The 23,060-nt window shown below is 46.0% G+C and overlaps 1 protein-coding gene across 1 annotated transcript; it reads right to left on the bottom strand.

The window, feature by feature from the left end:
* Window positions 1-337: 337 nt before the first annotated feature.
* Window positions 338-22,670, bottom strand: TARS1 (threonyl-tRNA synthetase 1). The gene is made up of 19 exons (XM_004605561.2): window positions 22,514-22,670; window positions 18,971-19,051; window positions 15,713-15,903; window positions 14,394-14,517; window positions 12,252-12,373; window positions 11,768-11,885; window positions 11,201-11,265; window positions 11,037-11,115; window positions 9,393-9,539; window positions 7,912-8,010; window positions 6,312-6,478; window positions 5,209-5,371; window positions 4,971-5,108; window positions 4,569-4,646; window positions 4,171-4,271; window positions 3,978-4,082; window positions 3,198-3,270; window positions 957-1,071; window positions 338-753 (listed from the first exon to the last, which is right to left on the bottom strand). Exons 1-19 carry the CDS (start codon window positions 22,568-22,570, stop codon window positions 605-607), a joined length of 2,172 nt encoding a protein of 723 aa, XP_004605618.2. The 5' UTR covers window positions 22,571-22,670; the 3' UTR covers window positions 338-604.
* Between the last annotated feature and the right edge of the window lie 390 nt (window positions 22,671-23,060).

The following is a 23,060-nucleotide window of genomic DNA, read 5'->3' as shown; positions in this document are numbered from 1 at the left end:
GGCTGGTTTTATCTTCAAAGCTTTATAATCAAAGAGAAGTTACATGACTCTCTTCTGAGAGGTTATGCTCTGCCTGAGAAGCAGAAGCCCAGCAGATACTCTACCTGCCCACCTCCACCCACGTTATATGGTATTTGTTCTAAAGCAATAAAGATAGGCACTGAACCATCCATATGTTCTGACTACGTGTATGTACCTGAGGAACAGAAGTCTTCAAACTTAGGTCAATAAAAAGTTTTTATTTTTTATATCCTAATCCAATTTGTCAGTAATTCGATATTTTTTATTTTGCAACTCCACTGAATTCATTAAAAAAAAAAATACTCCGACATCACAGTAAAGCATTCCTCACATTTTATTTTCACTGCCCAGATATTTAATGAAGACAATCATGTTCATGCACCACTTTAATTTATCTCCTTCAAATGCCAGGTTGTCTAAATCTTGTCTCGGTCAAAACACATCCATCCCCAGTCGTCACTGATTCATACCAAGTCAAGAGTCCGAGTTCGATCTAAGCGGATCTCTCCAGAGTGAGGAGTGAGTCAATGTTACAGAAACTGCCTGATTGCATCTCCTGAGCCAAGCTGGGAGCATTTCTCTGCTAGAACTCTTCCTCTGCCTGCTTGTTGCGGGCCTGCTTAAGCTGCGAGAGCCTCTCGATGGTGTCGGAGACAGTGCGCTCCCCATGGACCTTATTATCTCGAGTGCGGATGTTGACCGTGCCGCTGGCCTTCTCCTTTTCACCAACAACTGAAACGAAACCGACAAAATTTTGTTAGAGGACAGGATCCTTGCCGACATTCACACAGAACCGATCTAAGGATGGCAGTGCAGTCCTGCAGGCCTGGCTGAACACTGGTGGTCGGTAGAGTCAGGCAATTCTACCTTAAGCCTCAAGATCTCTGTGTCTGCCCGAGGCGTGGCATGGCTCCTTGGCACGTTTCCCGTCTTACCTAGAATGAAGTTATACTGTGCTAACTGCGCGTTCCGGATCTTCTTATTCAAAGTACAGCCTGGGTCCAGATCCACATCCACCATGAATTGAGCATTGTGGAACTGTTGCTGGACCTAATTCAGAGACACAAAGTTCTTCAAATGCCATTTTGACCTTTAATGAGATTAATATAGAATTCGAGTGACCGTGGAAACATTTAAAAAGGAGTGCTAACCAATTATATAGCGTTTACTAGTAATTTGTGACATGAAAATTTTGCTTGAGATGTTTTGCTTTGGTGCCACGCCTGGTGGAGCTCAGGGGTCACTCTGGATCTGCACTCACGAATCACTCCTGGCAGGCTCAGGAGACCCTGTGGGCACTGGGGATGGTACCCGGGTGAGCTGTGTGGAAGGCAAGCACCCTACCCACTGTACTACCTCTCTGGCCCCACTCCTGAGATATTTTCAAAACATCCGGGCCTGAGCCTGGTAGTACTTAGGGCTTACTCCTTGCTCTGTAAGGGATCACTTCTGGCAGGGCTCAGGGGATGCCAAGGGGAGACAGGAAATGAACCCAGGTTGGGCATGTGAAAGGAGGGAGAAAGCCTTACCCCCGCTGGATTATATCTCCAGCTCCAAGAATTTAATTTCTGATAGCTCAAAAACATAGCAAATTAATAACAGACCTACTCATTCCTATAACTAGGTTTGTGAGGTGTTTTTTTGTCTTTGTTTTTTTGGGGGGTGGGGCATGGGAGGGTGGAACTGACTCCCAAGCAGTGCTCAGGAGCCTGGGAGGCCCCACTAGTGATTCTCAGCTGACAGGGCTGTTGGTTCTCTATAAGGACCTGAGGATGCGATGCAGATCAGGTAAATCTCAGAGTACTGGGACTACCCAGGGTTACACCTGGTGAACTCTGGGGGACCTTGTGGTGCCAGGAATTGAATCTGGGTTGGGAACATGCCAGGCACGCACCCTAACCACTACACTATCTCCTGGCCCCTGTGGCATTTACTTATTCATTTATTTATTTTCTGGTTTTTGGGCCACACCTGGCGAAGCTCAGGGGTTACTCTTGGCTCTGCAGTCATGAATTACTCCTGGCTGTGCTCAGGAGACCTGAGGAGTGACCTCCAAAGTGGAGTGTACCATAAACTCAGGTTGGCAGCGTGCAAGGCAAATGCCTTACCTTGTCTATTACTGCTCCAGTCCCTATTTTTAAAACAGAACATCAACAACATAACAGACTCTTCGAATCCACAAAGCTTTATGTTCCTAGACAATGAACTGCAAGTTGCATATAAACTTGTTTTCAGCATTGATTAATTCAATAACTGCATAAAGATTTCTTTAATAACTGTACATAAAAAATTCTAAAAGAGTAATCTATTCAATTTTAAAAGTCAGGATTGAGAAATATTAAAAAGCATTTTCCTTTCTGAACAATGACTTCCTGTTTGATTAAAAGAAAGTGAACTAAATGAAATGATACAGATCAAGATGCTAGAGCCAAAGCTTACATCAAGATTCCCTGAAATAAACTTCCAGGAATTTGAAGCTAGCAAACTATCACACACACACATGCATACACGCACGCGCGCGCGCGCGCGCACATATATATATTTATCTAAATAACCTTCTTTTTAGGGCCACACCTGGCTCTGTGCCCAGGGGTCTCTCCTCCCCACGGGCTATGCTTGGGGGACCATGTGGTGCTGGAGAGTGAACTCGGATGTCCTGGATGCAAAGCCTAGGCTCAAGCCCCTGAAACTTCTCTCTTCCCTGACGTTAGATATTGCCATTCCTTGTTTTTCTTCCTCACAAAAATACCAATTCAACTGGCTGTCTTTTAAATCTGCGTGTATCACAAAACTGTTTCCAGGGGCTGGTGAGACAGGACAGGGCTTAGTTAAGGCTTGTGTTTGCCTTGCACACAGCTTACACACCATACTGACGTATTTCCTATTTGCTAATACCAAACAATGAACATACAAGTATATTCCAAACACAATACAGTTAAGTCTTCTGATCACAGAAAAGCATTAAAGATAATATAACTAATTCCCGACAGATGACAAGAGTGACACTTCTCATTATGTCAAATGAGAAATGTCACTCCTGTCATCTGTCGGGAATTAGACAAAACCTTGACTAAGAACATATAGTTTCTGACATATAAAAAGCAGACCAACAGATAATATTTAAAAATAAAAAAAAAATAACAAGTCTATAAGTCTGTAAGCAAAGTCATACGCACCTTCTGGGCATATTCATCACACGTGGGTCCCACGGGAACCACCATGATCTGGCGAGGGGACAGCCAGAAGGGCCTGTCAAAGATATCCAATGAGCATGTGGACAATTTTATGGATACAAGTGGTGCATTTCTTATTCTACCTGTGAATATCCTGTTTCCTGAACCAGATACTTCAAAAAGTACCTTGGGTTTCCCCCCCAATGTCCAATAAGGAAGATTTGGTTGTAGGCAACTAACCCCGTAAGGAAAATCTCTTCAGCTTTGTCTGGTTAAGCTGTGGCAAAACAAATTAGGAACTTCAATAGACAGAACACTTTCTTTTTATTGGAAGGGTGGGGGGTTGGGGTAAGAGAGTTGGTCACACTCAGTGGTGCTCAGAGCTTACTCCTGTGTCTGTGCTCAGGAATCCATGCTGGCAGTGTCTGGGGGACCAAATGTGGTGCTGGGGATTGAATCTGGGTCATCTACATGCTGGTTGAGCTATCTCTCCAGCCCAGACTGTGATGTCTTACTTTTCAGTGAACACTTGTCAGTAATTAGAAGCGACCAATCAGAATATTCCTCTCCATCACACAAGTAAATAGCAGGCATTGCAGACTAGAGATTTGATTGCTTTGGTTTACTGTCCCCTTTTCAAGAAAACAAAACAAAACTACTCAGTGCCTCCCCGCACTGGGAGGCAAATATACCGCCTTTAGGCGAACAGAAAGTGGCCCTGGATTGTACCTGCAGCCACTAATCACCCATTTCTGGAAACACTGGTCCAGACCAAAGACTTACCATTTGCCACCATAGTTTTCAGTGAGGATCGCAATCATTCTTTCCACTGATCCCAAGATGGCTCTATGAATGATCACTGGTCTCTTCTTGTCATCACCATCATGACTAGAAAGAAAACAAGAATGCACATGTAAAATATGTTTATTTTATAGACCGAGATGAAAGACATTCAGAGTAGACACCAGCGACTGACCTGACGAAGGTCAGATTAAACCTGATGGGCAGCTGAAAATCCAGCTGGATCGTTGCACACTGGTGGTAGCGGCCGATGGCGTCTTTGATTTGTATGTCAATCTAAGAAGCAAAGGCGAGAACATTCCAAGTTACCCTTATATTAGAGCTGAACTCAACTGCTACATTTTGGTTGATATTTCTCCTTTCTAATTAAAAAATATCTTTATAAGGGCCACACCTGGCAGTGGTTAGGGGGGCCTATGCAGAACCAGGAATACAACCGAGGGGCTCACATATGCAAGGCTTATGTTTGTACCACCTGAGTTATGTACCACTTAAAAAACAAAACTTATTTTACTATAACCTCTTTTGCATCCCCAAACTATCCGCATAACTTAATTACACTGTGGTACTGACCTTTGGACCATAGAACGCTCCATCGCCGGGGTTTAACTCCCACTTCTCACCAAATTCATTCAGACTATTTTCAAGTTGCTGAGAATAAGAGCAAAAATAAATCTGACTTCTATTCCTCTGTAACTTCCCTTCTACCAGTTTAACATACTGTAATTACTTTCACGGGGAATTTCCTGACAATCTGGTCCACCCATAACCCTTCCAGATTCCAGTGCGATGGCTGAAAAAAAACTCAACCATTTTCTGAAATATAAAACTATAGGCAAAAGAAAAGGTCACGCCACCCTCGGACCTATTTCCGCTTTCCTTTTGCTTCCATCCTACAGAGGCGGCTTGGGGTTCTCACACCGCAGAACAAGTCAATGCCGGTAGGCACTGCAGCGTGCTGAAAGCACCACTTACTTTCTCCGCGCGATTCCACACTTCAATGTCTCCCAGGAATTTTTCTGGGCGGGTAGACAGGTTCAGTTTAAAAGAGAATCCAAATACAGTATACACCGTCCGCAGAAAATCCAAGCAGCCCTTTATTTCCTCCTCGATCTTGAAACAAACACAAGGGATATTGGGGAAGAAGGGGGGTGTCATTTTCCTCGACTTCCTCTGCCCCACTGGCCCCCATGCTCACCCCATCACTTCACACCTGCTCTATGGCACAGAAGATGTGGGCGTCATCCTGCTGGAACCGGCGCACCCGGGTGAGCCCGGTGAGGGCGCCCGACAGCTCGTTCCGGTGCAGGACCCCAAAGTCGGCCAAGCGCAGGGGCAACTCGCGCCAGGAACGTGGCCGGTGATCAAACATAAGGCTAATGCGGGAAAGAGCAAAGAACAATCCCTGGTATTTAATTTCGCCAGACCAAAGTGTGTCTCTCTCATCTCGGAAGAAAGCCAGACAGAGGGGCTCTCTGGATCCCACGAGTCGATGCGCCACGTTTCTCAAAGCCTGTGCTTCACGCAAGAAACACCGAAGCACTGGCGCCAACGGGACCGCACATGGAGCAACCTGAATGCAACCAACCGTAACTAGGGGAGGGCCTTTTTGTTTTTCCTCTCAAAAATATGGCATCAAATCCTTGACTCAATTATTTCCATAAATTTGACGCCTGCCGCTAGGGCTGATTAAGGACAACAACAGGACTTTAATTACACACAAATCATTCACAATGAGTGGTCCACACTTCAATTGCATGCCGGTGTGAGGGTCTGGAGAACGCCTCGGCATGAACGGGGTTGGTTCCCTGACTGGGCACGGGCTTCCTCAGGAGCTGCCTGTCTCACCATCCCCCCTGAGGCCTTGCCAAGGGAGCTGCAGTCAGTGAGCTGCCGGGTGCCCCAGCTCGGCCTTGCTTCCCTCCCTCCACCCAGCTTTCAAGGGAGATGGGAAATGGAACAGCCACAAGGCAAGGAAGACTTTCCAAGGATGTCAAGTCATTAGCAGTAGGTGCTGACTGGACACCATTTCTTGCTGTTGCTTTTTGCCCTAGGGAATCTGCCGTGGCGCATGTCCCCCCCCAACCCCCACTCCCTCCTGCTCACTGTGAACCCTCCCGTGGGGCAGGGCGGTCTCAAGCTCGGGCGCCTCACTGGGCCCAGGAAGCACTGCAAACGGTATTTCAATAGTGCTGCCTTTGAGGCGGCTCCCTGTGACAGGCTCTGTTTAACAGGAATCCTTTCGCAGGTGGGAAGGGACCGAAGGACTAAACGCGGGATGGAAATCTTTGCTAGGGACTCGGAGGCGCTGGATACCAGTGTCCGGGGCAGTTCATGGGTTTCAGAGCAAACTGCTCCTTCTCCACCTCGAAGGAGAACATGTTGTCGCTGTAGTGCTGCCAGTGGCCCGATGTCATCCACAGCCGGCTGTTGTAGATGTTTGGTGTGACCACCTCCTGGAACCCTCGCTTCCTGTACTCGCTCTGTTAGGAAATCAATGAGAACAGGGGCTGGAGAGACAGCACAACGGGGAGGGGGCCTCCATGCGGAGCCTGGGTTGGGTCCCCAGAATCCAGGACTGGTCCCCTGAGAACTGCCAGAAGAGATTCCTGAGTGCAGAGCCAGGAGGAACCCCTGAGCACCACTGGGTGGACCCAACAAGCGCCCTCCTCACCCTCCCCCCAAAAAGAAAGAAAAAAAAAGAGAAAAAAGGAACAGGAAAGAAAATGGGTCCTTCATTATCCTAAAATGGAACAATATTTTTCACAATGTGTTCAAGTTCAAAATGAATCTGAATTCACATTGAGATCTAGAAATTCCAACTGGAGCAGTATTCCACAGAGGAAATACTTGTACACACTCTACACGCTCAGGAGGCTTGGCAAAGAAAGGAGGGAGCAATGCAGGAAAATTAAAAATAACATCAGCGTCCAGAAAAAAAAATGACAACAGTTATCACCAAATAGTATCTAACACGTAAAAATAAATGGGATCTGAATGTTTCTTTAAAGAACACAAACAGATCCGATGCAAATTCACTTATGAATATTTGAAACAAATCATTTACTATGTGTATGTATGGGGCAAAGGAAAACAGAAAGATCAAAAAAGGAACTATGTTCGAGAGAGACAGTACAGTGGGTAAGGCACTCACCATCACATAATTAAACTTCCTGTATAATAAAGTTTACTTATGGAAGGAGTGAATCCTGAGTGCAGAGCCAGTGGTAACCTCCGAGCATCGCCAGATATGGCCCCAAACAAAACAAAACTAGGAACTTCAAAATAGTAGTTTCTTCAGGAAAAGAAGGAAAAGTCAGAAAGTGGCCCCTAAAATAGAAGATCCTCCTGTCCCCTTCCCTCCCTGTGTATGTGTTATCTCAGTAAAAAATCAGAAGCAAATATGTGTCTAAATTAGGTGTTGAGAACATGAACGTTGGTGGGATTATTCTTTACAAGTACATGGTCCAGACAATTCATTATTTATAAAGAAGGAAAAAGCCAAAAAACAGTGACTGAATGGCTGAAGAGTAGGTACCAGGGAGGCAGGACAGACAGCAGGGAGGGCGCTGGTCTTCCACGCAGCAGATACAGGCATATGGACCCAAGCATGCCAGGAGGGAATCTCTAAGCGCAAACAGGAGTGCTCCCTGACCTTGGCCTGCGGTGCTCCCCCTGCCTCCACCACGATAAAGGCACAGTGTCTGCACGTAATGCTGAGGGCCCTCTTGAGCTTCTCTTGTGTGCACATACCCATGCGCGGGGCAAAATCATGTGTTAGGAAGGAATCTATAAAACATTTTAAGGAACCATAGATTCCATTTTCATTTATTCTTTTAAAAATTCTCTCTCAGATATATTATTTCAAAATTAACTTCTATCCCTAACCTTATAGAAGACAATGAATATGGCTTACCCTGATAAATTCCATTAGCGTATTATAAATATAGGCTCCCTTAGGCAGGAAAAAGCAACTTCCAGGGCTGAGTTCATGGAAGAAGTATAGTTCTTGGTCCTGGGGGGGAAAAAAGAAAAGAAAGAATATTGCTATTTGATATGCACAAAATTATCAACATGAAGGGCAGTGCTCCTGAACTCAGAACACACTCCTGATTTAAAGAGAACAGGCCCACATTTCTGGCCTATACAATGTCATAGGAAACAACTGCAACTTCGAGGCTGGGATGTGGCTTGAAAATAAAGTGCATTTCTTGTCTGCACAAGACCTGGGTTCGAGCCCTGGCACCACAGAAAAAAAGGAAAGAAAAAAACACAAATTGCAACTGCTTCCCCACTTAGCACAGGGAGCTATCTGTCCACCACAGTCCTGCGGGCAGTCTGGCAGTCCTCTAGGCTGGCAGGGAAAGGGTCTGAGCTCTTGTCGACCTACCCCACACAGTGAGAGCACAAACATCAGGGTTTTCTTTTTTCCAAAGTAAGAACAGTTGGAAAAAGGAGGTGGCAAAGACATGCTAATGCAACTGGAGGGAGCTGGTGGGCTCTGGGCGATGGAGAAGGAGCGTCCCGGCCTATCTTCTGCCCCTACCCCTCCGTCCTCCACCAAGGGCACAAGTCCTCAGGGAGGGCCCCACTCTCACTGCTGGCCTCCCAGCAGCAATAATTCATTTCCAACAAAAAAACAGTAGGACTCGGGACAGGAGATGTTATCTCTTGATCCAGTTTCAAAACTTGATCTCCAAGGGTGTTTGGCAGAAGGAACACAATTTTGGAAAGGAAAGTTATTACTTTAAAAAAAAAAAATTTAACTTCGACTGTAGAAAACACTCGGAGGCGGAGGGCCGAAGGAAACAGCACCACAGGATCCATCTATGATAGGCAGCATCTTGGGCCATAGCAGCACGTTCTGGAAAAGTTTCCAGAGCTTTGAAATAAGCTGGCGAGACAAGTCAGGCAATTTCCAAACTATTTCCCAGCTTTGTGAAATGCTCTTAGACCCAGTTCATCTTTGTTTTGGAGGTCATTAATGTTCGCTCTCCATCAAACCCACAGTTAGATGAACGCTTGTGCCATGAGGAACACTCTGGAAAGCCAATGTGGAGCACATGTAAACAGCTCATCACTCACACAGGCTAACAGTCATCTGGAAGCTACGGCAACTCTCCAGGTCAAGTTCGAGTATTCGGCACAGCTACATTTCAAATGAAAATGAAGAGGGGCCGGAGCGATAGCACAGCGGGTAGGGCGTTTGCCTTGCACGCGGCCAACCCGGGTTCAATCCTCGGCATCCCATATGGTCCCCCAAGCACCTCCAGGAGTAATTCCTGAGTGCAAAACCAGGAGTAACTCCTGAGCATCGCTGGGTGTGACCCCCCCAAAAAAAAATCAAATGGAAATAAAGAAAACTCAGTTTAAACACATGGCCGCTACTTAACATACCCTCCCGATCTTCCTATGATCTCGGTTTTTAGCTTCCTCCTGGAACTTCTCCCACTCTTTCAGGAGTTTCGGGTCTGGGAATGAGATGCCATAAATGCGCTGGAGTGTCTCCATATCCGCTTTGCCTTCCCAGTATGTGGAGGAATTCTGAAAACAAAGATCACGCATGGAACAGTGTTCACATTTGGAAGTATCCTGGCTTAACTCAAGACTGAGACACCATTTCCCATAGACCTGGAAGCCGGTCACGCCAGTCCTCTGGACGAGAACCACGACAGGGGCGAAGTGCACGTTTACTAAATATCACCTGGCCTCGAGAGAGCAGGAAATCCCCTCAAAACGGCCCACCCCTCAGGACCCACTCAGACCACAGTCCCCTGAACATGACTGACTGCAGGCTCTCTCACACAGTGACAAGCAAAAATGGAGTATAAGGTCCAGGGACATGGCTCAAAGGGCTGAAGCCCATGCCTTGCATGTGGGAGGCCTGGATTTAGTCCCCAACATTACACAGCCCCTGGGCACTGCCGGGGGGGACCTCCAAGTGGCCCCGAGCACTGCAGGGTGTGGCCCAGAAGACTAAAGACGGAAAAAAGAAAACAACAGAAAGGGGAAAAAAGCATATCCCAAACTGAATCAGTTACTCAAATGACTTGGTGCATTTTATTTTATGTTTGCTTTTTGGGTCACACCCAGCCATGCTCAGGGGTCACTCCTGGCTCTGCACTCAGGAATTACTCCAGGTGGTGCGTGGGGGACCATATGGGATGCCGGGGATAGAACCCGGGTTGGTAGTGTGCAAGGCAAATGCCTTCCTATATAGCATGCTGTACTATCTCTTGGGTCCCAACTTGGCATATTTTAATAACCACGTATGCAATATTTATGAATCAGTATAAAATTGTCAGGATTAATATGGTCAAAAATGTTGACTGGTTAATGATTACTTAGAGGAATTAAAGGCAAAAGCACATCGTCTTGTGAGTCTAAAAGCTCTCAAGAGCCCTGCAAGTCCCTGACTATGGATTCTGTAATCTGGGGGCTGGAGCGCTAGTACAGTGACAGGGCACTTGCTTGGCACTCGGCCAACCTGGGTTCAATCCCTGGCATTCCATACGGTCCCCCAAGCCCAGCCAGGAGGACACTGAGCAAAGGGCCAGGAGTAAGTCACACACATCTGGGTGTGACCCCAAAACAAACAAGCTCCTTTAACCCCTACCCCACTGCTTCCTGTGTGCTCTTCAATAAACTGATTAATCACCACTTCGGAGAATCCAAAATGTGAAAATAAAGAGTGCCCAGGTGGGAGAGTTAGCAAACAGCACAAGAATCAAAGTTACTCTTACATACACCAGAGGAAAGATATAGGGGGAAAAAATAAATAAATAAAAGCCTAAACTTTTCTCTGTAGTAGGTCAGTATGTTTTATAAAGTCTTTAAAGTTACACTGCTTAGACTGAGATTACTCAGCAGTGGGGGGAGACTGGAGGTGACATCCAGACAAGGGTGGAGGGCGGGGGGCATTTCAGTGGTGGTGAAGGTGCAGTGACTGCTCGACACAACCACGAAAACTAACACTGTTGTCAGCACACTGCCTAAACAACAATCCACAAGTTAAAATAATAATAAAGGTATACTGCTTACCTTGTGTATTTTTAAGGTTTTGATTTTGCCAGTGTGTCTGACATGAGGACCGCGACAGAGATCTATCAAGGGACCACACCTGAAAAAAAAAAGCAAGCAACTTTAACAGAGTCAAGAAGAGGGCATTTACACCAGCTGCGTTTAATGACATTTGCTATGCTCACCTATAGACTGTGGTAGTTGGAGTATTCACTTTTTCATTCAATATCCGGCATTTGAATTTGTTATACTGAAAACAGAAAAAAATATTAGTATTTTTTTTTTCAGAGAACTTTCTCTCTTTTAAACCTCAAAATATTTCAACTCTGGCCCAAACTACTTCTTATTAAAAGCATCTCATGAATATAAATGCCAACATAAATATAAATGCCAACATAAATCTCAGAAACTGTTACCAAGGACAATGACAATGCCAACTTTAAGGGACACTAATGCGGGACCAAAGAGCTAGTCCAGTGGGCAGTGAGCTTCCCTGGCATGAGGCTGGCCTGGGTTTGACCACTGGCACCCCATGCCCACATGACCCCCGAGCCCATCAGGGAAAAGCCCTCAGCTCTGCCGACTGCAGCCCCCAAACAAAACAAGTAGCATAATGGAGGATGGGAAGAGCTGAGACACACCCCCCACCCTCCCGAATAATCCCTGGACCAGGAGTAGGCCTGAGCACTGCTAGGGGTGGCCAAAAGGAAAAACCCCAAAGAGCAGAGGACATATATTAAATCCCGACTTACCTTAAACATTTCCAACAGAGTTTCTTTCTTAACTTCCAGTCTTTCGAAGGCTTGCTTCTCTTTAATGATTTTCTTACACAAAGTCTCCAAAGAGGAGAAATCATTGCTGGACACACACCTGAAGAATCAAGTGAATTATCCTTTCCACTCCGTCTATGAAAACTGCGCTGGGAGAACTGTGCAGTCGTAGGAAGTCTTCCTTCAGAAGACTGAAGTTACTTATGTTTTGCACTTTCAGTGACAATCTACCTTTGTCGTCACGGAGTCTCTTCTCGCTAATAACCCTCCCTTTCCCTCTGCTCGTTGGTTCAAGGAGAGGACCCACTTCTACCAATCTAGAATCAAGTTCTCATTCTACACCAGATCTGTACCCTTTCCAGTGTCGACAGAGGTAAATCTTTGTGCCGATGAGGCAAGATGCTTTATAGCATTCTTTTTTTTTTTTCTGCAGATTTCCTTTTCTTTACCCCCTTCTATAACTTACCCTTCTTCAAGGTACATGTCATAATAGAATCCATTTTCTATCGGGGGCCCATAACACAAACATCCACCGTAGACTCTTTCCATTGCTTCACCCATTATGTGAGCACTGGAGTGCCAATACACCTGACAAAGCCAAGAAAAATGGGACGGTTTGAATTTGGCTGGCACGCACACACACGCGCGCGCACACACACACACACACACACACACACACAGAGTAACTGAATATGCTTATCTGAAAGACCTATAAAAAAAAAACAGATTATGAATAAATCCAAGACATGAAAAACTAAATTCATGAACTGCAGAACTTTCGGACACAAAACACATTCAAAGGATGTCAGTTCCCAGTTGTTTTTGTGCCTTAAAAACCATTTGGTTGTTTTCAAACAAATAAAATTCAAATCAGCATCACTAATTAAATGGAATAGCTTTTTTCCCCTGAATATAGTACTATTCATACAGTGACTACCTTATTAACTATGAAAATGGCTAATGGCAGGGCTGGAGGAATAGCACAGCGGGTGGGGCGTTTGCCTTGTACGCAGCCAACCGTGTTCGATTCCCAGCATCCCATATGGTCCCTCGAGCACTGCCAGGTATAATTTCAGCATGTAGGGCCAGGAGTGACCCCTGAGCATCGCCGGGTGTGACTCAAAAGGAAAAAAAAAAAAAGCTTATAGTCCTTTGAGTTTTCTATTCCAGGAACTGTGCTCTGCCCTTACTAGGCTTCAAACGTCACTTAAGATTTGCATCTGTGGGGCTGGAGCAATAGTACAGTGGGCAAGGTGCTTGCCTTGCCCGGGCTGACGTGGGTTCGATCCCTGGCATCCCATATGGTCCCATGAGCAGGAGTTACCCCTGAGCACAGGGCCAGGACTAACCCCGGAGCATGGCCAGGTGTGCCTCCCACCAACCCCTCCCCCCTAAGTAAGACCACACAAACAAAAAAAAAAGGAGGGGTGGGGCTGGAGCGATAGCACAGTGGGTAGGGTGTCTGCCTTGCATGCGGCCAACCCGGGTTCGAATCCCACCATCCCATATGGTCCCCTGAGCACCGCCAGTAGTAATTCCTGAGTGAAGAGCCAGGAGTAACCCCTGTGCACAGCTGGGTGTGACCCAAAAATCAAAAAAAGAAAAGAGGGGGGTAAGGTGTGATGGGAGGGAAGAAACTGGAGACACTGGTGCTGATGGATTCTGGAACATGATGCGGATTAAAATCTAATCATGAACAGCTTCGTAAGGGTCTATCTCATAGTGATTCAATTAAAAAAAATTAAAACAAAAAACAAAACAAAACCAAAAGAACTGCACCCGCAGTCTAGAGATAGTATGGCAGATACGTGCCTTGCACATGGCCAACCCAAGTGATCCCAGAGCACAGAGCCAGGAGGTGGTCCTGAGCACAGCTGGGTTTGGCTCAGAAACAAAAATAATTGCACCTGCTGTTTTCCTATAGGCTCAACCAAATAAGGTGGCATAACTTTACCTCTATTAAAATATATAAAGACTTGCAAATTCTGAAATTAAATAGCAGCATCTGGTCTTAAGGGAACAATTCAGATGAGTTTAGATATATTCAATGTTTTTAAGATTAGTAAGGTATTAAAATGACTTTTCAGATCATACAGATATTCCAGAATACGCCTGAAAATCGTTGCCTCAAATCTTAACTATCTCCATAAGTAAAAATCATCATTACTGAAACAGAGTATCATATTTCCCTTTATATGATAAAGTCTTCATGGAGAAAAAAAAAGAAGACATTTTATCAAATGTTAATTATTTTTATTATAATAAAAAAACCATTAATATCAGTTGTCTAAGAAGGGGCATGTCCTTGTTCAATCTGTTAAATACATGCATCTTGCTGAAGGGTCAACTAATAGTATGGAAAACAATTTTAATCAAAGTTTAATAAAATTTCTGAACCTTTTTTCCCCTAAAGTATACAGTAATGAATATAAACCTACTGAATTTCACTCTGAATTTTATGAAGTAAGCACTTTCATCATGGTCCCTTTGAAGACTCAAATAGGATGAGACATCCATAAACTGTAGTGACCCACAGGCAGTAGCAATCAGCTGAGAGATCCCAAATGTGAATCTCCACCCTGAAATTCAATACTGAATAGAGACTTACTGCTTGAGCTTCCTCGTCCTCAAACTTGAGAAGCTCCAAGGTGCAGTCTTCCTCCAGAGGCCGATCTAGGTCCCAAACAACTTTATTCACTTTAGCGATTACGGTGTTATCCGCCAGGCCTTGACTTAAAAGAAACGCACACAGGTTTAGAAACAGAAGACTCTAAAAATGCAATCTATGGGCCCTTGACCCCTGAGCTATACCCCCAGCCCTAATATATGGCATTTAAGTCAAAATGTTTAAGGCAGAGGTCGGCAAACATTTTCTACAGTCTATGGGACACAAACAATCTCTGTTGCATCTACTTAGTTTTTCAAAACATTTGGAAATTAAAAAAAAATTCTTAGTTTATGGGCGATATAAACAAGCTGAGATCACAGTGTGTCAATACCTGGCATAAGACATATATAATCCATTTATGTTTTCCAGCCCTGTCGTTTTCTCAAACTCACCACCTACTAATTGGAATTATATCAGATTAACTCTATTAGAAAGTACGATCCGATTCTGTTACTTGAAAGAACTCCTTTGTAGTCCAACAAAAGTTTTAAGATTGATGTTTCTTTGTATTTTCAAAATGAATACCTTTTCCTGAGTATGACACACTAGTTTTTCACTTTACCAAGTGAGAGATTCTACCTTTGCTTTTAACTTCAAAAGAGATATTTTCACCAAAATAGGTGAAACAGTGGCTTTGTGACATTTATGGTAGAAGTAGAACCAATAAAACCCTTTGTAAGATAAGATTCAAGGGGCTCATTCAGAAATTTACTTTGAATACTGCCTATAAAGCACCACATCAATTATTCTTTTTTTTTTTTCCTTTTTGGGTCACACCCGGCGATGCACAGGGGTTACTCCTGGCTCTGCACTCAGGAATTACTCCTGGCGGTGCTCAGGGGACCATATGGGATGCTGGGATTCGAACCCGGGTCGGCTGCGTGCAAGGCAAACGCCCTACCTACTATGCTATCACTCCAGCCCCCAGTTATTCTTTTTTGAGGGGGAGAGCGTGCCCATACACAGCGGTGCTCAGGACTTCTGGCTCTGAATACTGGAATCACTCCTGGTGGGATTCAGGGGATTATACCGGGTGCCAGGGATCAAACCTGGGCTGGCCACATGCAAGGCCTTATGCTGTTCTATCACTCTGGCCCCAGCACCACATTACTTTAATTTTTAAAACCCCTAATAATTTAAATGAAGCACTGACAATATTAAATAGTAATATAAAAATGCTGTAAGACTAACATTTGGCAAGAAAATAATAAAAAGAAGCTAAGGTCAACAACAGAAAGCCAACCAGGCGAGGCTCATACCTGATTCCGCAGGCAATCTGATAGGGGGTGGTCTTCCAGGACTCGGCATCCACCTGCTTGCCATCTGGAAGAGTCACTTTAATCGGCTTGCTGTTTTTCTCTGCTTTTTCTGCCAGAATGGAATCATGTTCTGCTTTTAATTTATTATACATCTCAAGACGAGTGTTAATATATTCAGGCCAGGGATTCAACTGCAAGACAAGAAAGTAATGAGTAAATATTTACTTTTCTTTCATTAATATATTTTTTATTTGGGGGCTATCCCGATCAGTGCTCAGGCTCTGCGCTTGCTCAGGAAACATACGGGGTGCTGGGAATTGAAACAAGGTTGGCGGTGCGCAAGGCAAATGCTCTATTCACTGTACTATCACTCTGGTCCAAATGTTTTGCTTTGTTTTCTGACACCCTACGTGCTGTACTATATAAGTGAGACAGGGAGAGAGGGAGAGGAAAAGAAGGAGAGGGGGAGGAGAGGGAGAGGGAGATGAAGGGAGAGAGGGAGAGGGAGAAGGAGAGGGAGAGAGAGAAAGGGAGAGAAGGAGAGGGGGAGAGAGGGAGAGAGGGAGAGGAAAAGAGGGAGAGGGGGAGGAGAGGGAGAGGGAGATGAAGGGGGAGAGGGAGAAGGAGAGGGAGAGAGAGAGGAAGAGGAAGGGACAGGGAGAGAGGGAGAGAAGAGAGAAACCATGCTAATTAATCCAATGTGGTAAATGAATTACCAAAATCACCAAGTTTAATGCTACCTTAAGTGAAATGCTTTCTACGTATAATTTTCACTTCAATATATTTTGCAAAACAGGAACATACAAAGACAGTAATAAACATCTGCACTGTCATCAGGGCTGTGATAAGAGCATGTGAAAATTTCCCCTTCTATTAGCACTCGCTGTGCACCCCCCAGCTTGGAAACCGTGGCTTCTGGTGGTCATGATTACCTTTGTCAACCTCACATATGGGTGCTTCCCCAAATGAGAGGCCCCCCCAAAACAAAGCAGACACAACACTGAAAAGTCAGCCTACCAAGGGACCCAGTCCCAGCAGGCGAAAACCTCCAGCACCCAACTGCCGCCTGCTCAACACAGCTCTCCACACGCTCGGGCCGAGCCGCACCCAGAAGGAAACCTACTACTGGACCTCGCGACACTACATCCCACACACCCACCCATACTCCAAGAGTACCGCACCACATTCGATGGAGTTCAAAGTAGGAGGCAACCAATGTTAGAGGGAAATATTTTTTTTTTTTTTTGCAGATATATATATAAAAAAAAGCACACAAGGCTCAACTTCTAACAACACGTCAGTGATCTCTTACAAAAGGTAATGGCCCCTGGGTGGAATACAACAGTCCTCATCCTCTTTCCTCTTAAGGATATTTTTTGGTAGCATTTTCAGCAGTTTTTCATAACATACAATATAAAATACATTATTTCGGTTTTGCTTTGGGGCAGGGATTGGAGTTTGGGATGGAAACACCCAAAAATGGTGGTGGGAAGGTGTAATGGTGGTGGAACTGGTGTTTGAATATTAAATGTAATGAAAATATTGTGAACTACCTTATAAAATAAAAAAAATTATTAAAAAAAAAAAGTCAGCGTACGGGCCAGATTGGTAGTCCAGTGGGTAGGCAGGCAGCTTGCACTGCACACAGTCCTGAGGCCAGCAGAAGCAATCCCTGACAGTCAGGTAAGCCCTGAGCACTTTCCAATCAAGAGATCTGAGTATCAAGTCCGATTCATTCAAGCTTCAGCAGACACTCCCCGTACGGGGCCGAGGGATGAAAAGAGTGAGATCAGCCCTTCGGAAGGAACCAGGGAAATGACAAGAGCGAAGGGGACAGGGAGAAGGCAGGGCCTGGGAAAGCCCACTGAAAGGGTGAGCACACACGGCACTGAAATTCTCTACTCAGAAGAGCCCGCCAGCTGCACTGTTTTGTTTTTTTTCTGAAGCTATGACAGAACAGCCTGGATTACCATATTGAAAGCATAAAAAAGAAACGAGGAAACATATGCATCTTTTATTTATTTGCAATTAAAAGAACATCACCAATAATTTCCCTCCTCCTCCAACTCCAACAAGCGTGGAATCTAACTGAATGAAGCGTAAGAGGTGTGGTTACGGTGGTGCAACACTAGATCACCTAGAAATCAACCCTGAAGTGAATAGAAGCGCTATAAATTCAGACATACAGCATTTATGAGAACAGCCCTTTAAAGTCAGTTTATTGCACGACAGAGTATGCTTCTTAAAAACCTGTTCCTTTGTGCTTCTGCAGTCTGGTAGTTCTGTGAGAGTCTCCAATAAAAACAGCTGCAACGACTAAAGGAAGAAGTGAAGCACAGTTCACAGCATCTCAGCTTCAAAAATAAAGTAGGAAGAGAAGCTCAGTTGTTGGGGACTGCTCAGGACCCTGAACAAAAGAGGACCCCGAAACCTTTACCCTGGACAAACCAGAAAATTCCATTACCAGCTTTGCTTGACCTGAGGCACAGGTGCCCTTGTGACAAAGGAAATAGCCAAACTCAAGAGGTAAAAGTAGCCCAGGGCAGTTAACTAAGAGACGCCATTAAGCCCCCCATTAAGTAGAATACCTTCCTCTACCTTGTGCATTCCTCCTGCCAGATGCTCCTGCCAGATAGACCCTTGCCTTCCCCTCCCCACTATTTCTCAATCTACTCTTGAAGAATGTTGTAAGCCCACCTAATACACCCCGAACCTTTCCTTATTTGGTCTGAGAAGACACTTCCCTGATGATTGACAACTTATGTACCAACCCTCTGCTAAGAAAAGTATAAAACCAGCGTGGCAGTTAATAAAGTTGCCCTTGATCGGCATGTGTCGTCTTGGGCCCCCTATTTATTATCCTCACTAGTTTTATTTCAGGTCGGAACCGCTCACAGAACCCACCCAATTAGGAGCGCTTTCCACTGCTGTCTCTCCGAGGGCCGGAGAGATCTCCAGGGGAAAGCGCACTCAGTGGCCCCCTCAGGCAACAAAGTCAGGAACCAGGTTGATTCTGGGCTGCTGCTTGAAATGCTAGTTCTTTTTAGGGTGACGTGCGTGTGTCTAGTGTGTCTGTGTGTGTGTGTGTGTGTGTGTGTGTGTGTGTGTGTGCGCGCGCGCATGTGCATTATGTGTGTGTTTTCAGGGTCTGATCAGGGGTTGGGAGACCATTAAAGGGTGCTGGGGATCGAATCTGGGTAAGCCATGTGCAAGGCAAATGCCTACCCACGGAACTATCTTTCCGGCCCTCCCACTCACCTCTGTTCGACCTCCGTCCCCTGCTCCTTCTTTATTCTTCTTCTTGCCTCCTTCCTTTCGCTTCTCTTCACCGGCATCAACCTAAACACAAGCCAAAGAGGAACAAGATTAAATCTCAATCACATTTGACGCCTCTCTATGCTGTTCCCAAAATGTTATTATAACATTTAGTTTTTTCCAACAGTAGAAATATGAATCTTGAAAGGCTAGAAAAGTTCACAACTGCCAAAACCAAGCTAGTAACTTAGATCAGAAAGTCCTTGAAAAAGTAACCCATGAAACCAACCTTAAGCCACAAACCCTTCTCATGTTCAAGCTTAATCTCTCCAAAGGAACAAAGGCAAAGGGGAGGACAGAGAAGCTTCTGCAAGATAAGACGACCCTGGGGTACTGCTAGTAGGTGTCGGATAAACCAGGCCAACAGCAAGCTCTAGTGCAGAAAGCACTCTGAGGACGGAGGGATAAGCCACAGATTTACACTTAAGTTTATTGTTGAAATGTTGAAAGAGGTCTAGAGTGACTATACCAGGCTGACTAAAGCAGAGGGTTAGTTTTATTATTATTTGGAAATAATGTTGGCTCAAACATTCAGACATTAAGCTATGTACTAGCCCTCAGACTAAGCACTTCCATTAGAATGGAGACTTCAATTACAAGTACATATGTGAAGTCACACAACTGTTACAGTAGTAAGCTCTACAAAAAGGCAACCAACAGGAGAGCTGCCATACCAGCAGGTCTCAAATCGGAGGCTGCTTTGCTCCTAGGGGACATATGGCAAAGTTATGAGACCTCTGCCTGTTACAACTGGCAGGATGCTACTGGCTCCCTGTGGGTGAAGGCCTGGGATGTTACTAAGTAACCAGAGCACTGGGCAGCCTCCCCAAAGGAAAAAACTCTCTAGCCAAAGGTGCTGAGTGTCATTTTGTGAGATTTTATAAAGAGTATTTTTGTCATAATCAAATAACTCCTTCCTGTTGGGAGAGAAACCTCCTCAAACAAGTTTCACTACAAAATGCTACAAAATTTGTCCACCTTCAGGGGCTCTGACTGCTAATCCCATTTTACAGAGAGGAACTAACTGCAAGATTTTCTAGGTTCAAACAACCTGAAGGTGGTAGGCAACAGTCCCCACGTGCTGACAGTGGTCACCTCTAACGAGGGCAGTGACCCTCAGCTGTTGATGGGAAGACAGTCTCTGGTTACATTTTTGTGTATTCAGGCTTCAACCGCCTAAGAATGTTTTTATTAATATACTTTATAATAATGGACTGGAGTGATAGCACAATGGGTAGGGCATTTTCCTTGTATGCGGCCAACCCGGGTTCGATTCTTCCGTCCCTCTTGGAGAGCCCGGCAAGCTACCGAGAGTATCCCACCGGCACGGCAAAGCCTGGCAAGCTCCCCATGGCGTATTCGATATGCCAAAAACAGTAACAAGTCTCATGATGGAGCCGTTACTGATGCCCGCTTGAGAAATCAATGAACAACGAGACAACAGTGCTACTATCAACTCAGTTGTGTAAAGTGTTATTCGCTGCATTTTAGTGCAATCAAAGTTGTGCAACTACTTCCATTATTTACTTTTGAACATTTTCATCACTCCTTGAGGAAATCCTTTACCCATTAGCACTCACTCCCTATTTCCCCTTTTCCTTGCACTTGGCAAACACTAATTTACTTCTTGTGCCTATAGGTTTGCCTATTCTGAAAACTTTATAAAAATGGAGTCATACAATATGTGATCTTTCATGGTTACTTTTTATGTTTGTTTTGGGGCCACACCAGGAGATACTCACAGGTTACTGCTGGCTCTGCACTCAGTAATTACCCCTGGTGGTGCTTGGGGAGCCCTTTGGGATGCCAGGGATCGAACCCAGGTCAGCTGCATGTGAGGCAAGTGCCCTCCCTGCTGTATTATCGCTCTGCTCCTGTTTTGTTTGGGGGCCACCACATCTGGCTCTGCACTCAGGGGTCACTGCTGGCGGGGATTGGGATGGCTGGGGGGGACACATGATGGTGCCCGGAAAAGGAAGCCAGGTCAGCTGTGTGCAAGGCAAGCACCTTCCTCGCTGTACTATCAATCTGGTCTCTAATAAAATATTTTCTAGGAGTGAAAAAGATGGAAAGGATCAACCCCAAGGTTTTCTGTGCTCTAAATATCTTTATCATCAATGAGAGTACCTGCCAGGGGCTAAGAGACAGCTTAGTGGCAAAAGCATTTGCCTTGTAAACCTGAGCCTGGTAAGGTCTGGTGTTGTCCCACATGCCCGAGTGGGGTCACAGCCCTGCAGTTTGGGGGGATTCCCCAGGCCAGGAGAAAGTACACTCTCCCAGCACACCACCAAGTGAGTTAATGCACAAATTAATACAGTGCCAGACTAATGATTTTCACTCAATTAATACTGGATGCTTGGGGGGCTGGAGAGATAATATAGCAGGTAAGGCACGTGACTTGTGTGTGCTGACCCAGGTTCAATCCCCGGCACCACATACGATTCCTGGAGCCCCGCCAGAAGGGATTCTCAGGAATCACTTGTTGCCAGACGTAAAACCTCAGCACAGATGGGTATGCCCTCTCACCCCCCCACTGAATATGGCTATCTATATGTTACTGTGAAATACTATTATAGGAAGGATATAGTACTGAAATATGTATAGAAATATAGAGAAGACAGTGAAATAATTATTATAAATAGGAAAAGGCATCCACTTGTTGGACACACATTACCTCTAATTAAGAATGGCACTGGAGAATATTGACTATAGACTGTAGAGCCAAAGAGTAAACAAATTTAGATCACACTGCACCCCCGCAGGGTGTGAGGCTCTCCAGGGCTGGCCACAAATTCCATTCACCTTGCAAGTTGCAGGGCTTAGGGGTGTGGCCAGCAGAATGAATCCTTAACCATAGTGGGGGTTGGGGCGGGAAGGGGTGGCATGCAAATGATCTGGGAGATGTTCCAAAGCAATGGATGACACCCAAGAGAAAGCTCAAAGGTGAAAGGCTCCGCATGTGTGATGTGTAATGGTGACTCTGCCCACCCCTTGGCACGGGGACCGGGAGCGAGTCGTCTCCCTAGAGTGGGTGAGCTGGGGGTTATCCCAGCACCGTCGTGGGCATAAGACACCCAAAGAAGGAGACTGGGAGAGCCCGGCGTCCACTTTTCCCATCCTTAACCTGGCTCTCGTTACTGGTGCAAGGTTGGAGGATTCTGCGAGAGCTCTGCAAATACTCTTCTCTGCTAAAGACGGGCAAAAAAAAGAAGAAGAAGAAAGGAAAAAATCCCAGTAACAAAACCAACAACTTTCACCAGGGAACCCGTCCTGCGCCCTAGGTCTGCCTCGGTTTCTCATCAGATGTGTTAGATGAGTCAAAGTGTGGTTCCTCCTCTGCAAATAAAAATACCTAAGAGGGGGGCTCTGCAAGGCCCCGCTCTGCTTGATGAATGAAAGTCCCCGCGGCCCGGGACCCCCCACCTGCCCCTGGGCAGGGGCGGCATCCTCCGCTCGCCCTCACACCCGGGAGATCGGCCTACTCACCGGCTTCTCCTGGCCTCCCATCTTCGCTGAAGCGGGGCTGCTCTTCTCCTCAGACATCCGCGAACCCGGAAAGGAAAACGGAACCCCAGAGCAAGGGGCTGGAGAGGAGAGGCCAGCGGGGGACCCCGGGAACACTGCGCTTGCGCCACGTGGCCCGGAAGGGATCAGCTGATGCAATCCTCCCGCGACCAAACCCCGCCTCCTTGACCCGCGGGCTGGCGGCCAATGAACGGCGCGGGAGGGCGGGCCCTCCCATCTCTCAACGAATGGGGAGTCAGGAGGTGACAGAGCCGGTCTAGGAAATCCGGGAGCGGTGAGAGAGGGACGCTCGCGGGCTCTGTGGCGCTGGGGTCTCGGTGGGATCGGGTGGCCGCCCTGCGCGTGCGCTCTCTTCCAAGCGGACCTTGTCAGTGGCTCCCTTTGTATTTTGGGGACGTCTCCGGTGACCTGAGTACCGTCCCTTAACTTAGCACGGCGGGCGAGGCCCGGAGTGGGCCCCCGAGCCTCCCCGAGCTCTGGTCACGCCTCATCTGGCGAGACTGCAGAA

The sequence above is a fragment of the Sorex araneus genome, chromosome 1 (assembly GCF_027595985.1).
Source record: "Sorex araneus isolate mSorAra2 chromosome 1, mSorAra2.pri, whole genome shotgun sequence".
Classification (NCBI taxonomy): Eukaryota; Metazoa; Chordata; class Mammalia; order Eulipotyphla; family Soricidae; genus Sorex; species Sorex araneus.
The sequence above is the reverse complement of the archived record's forward strand: the minus strand, read 5'-3'. Positions and strand labels throughout refer to the sequence as shown.

Coding starts and splice junctions, on each gene's coding strand:
- TARS1 (XM_004605561.2), bottom strand. CDS start 22,570: ATGTCTGAGGAGAAGAGCAGCCCCGCTTCAGCGAAGATGGGAGGCCAG. Junction 4,083..4,170: donor TTTAATCTGACCTTCGTCAG/GTCAGTCGCTGG, acceptor TTTTCTTTCTAG/TCATGATGGTGATGACAAGA. Junction 3,271..3,977: donor GAAAACTATGGTGGCAAATG/GTAAGTCTTTGG, acceptor TATCTTTGACAG/GCCCTTCTGGCTGTCCCCTC.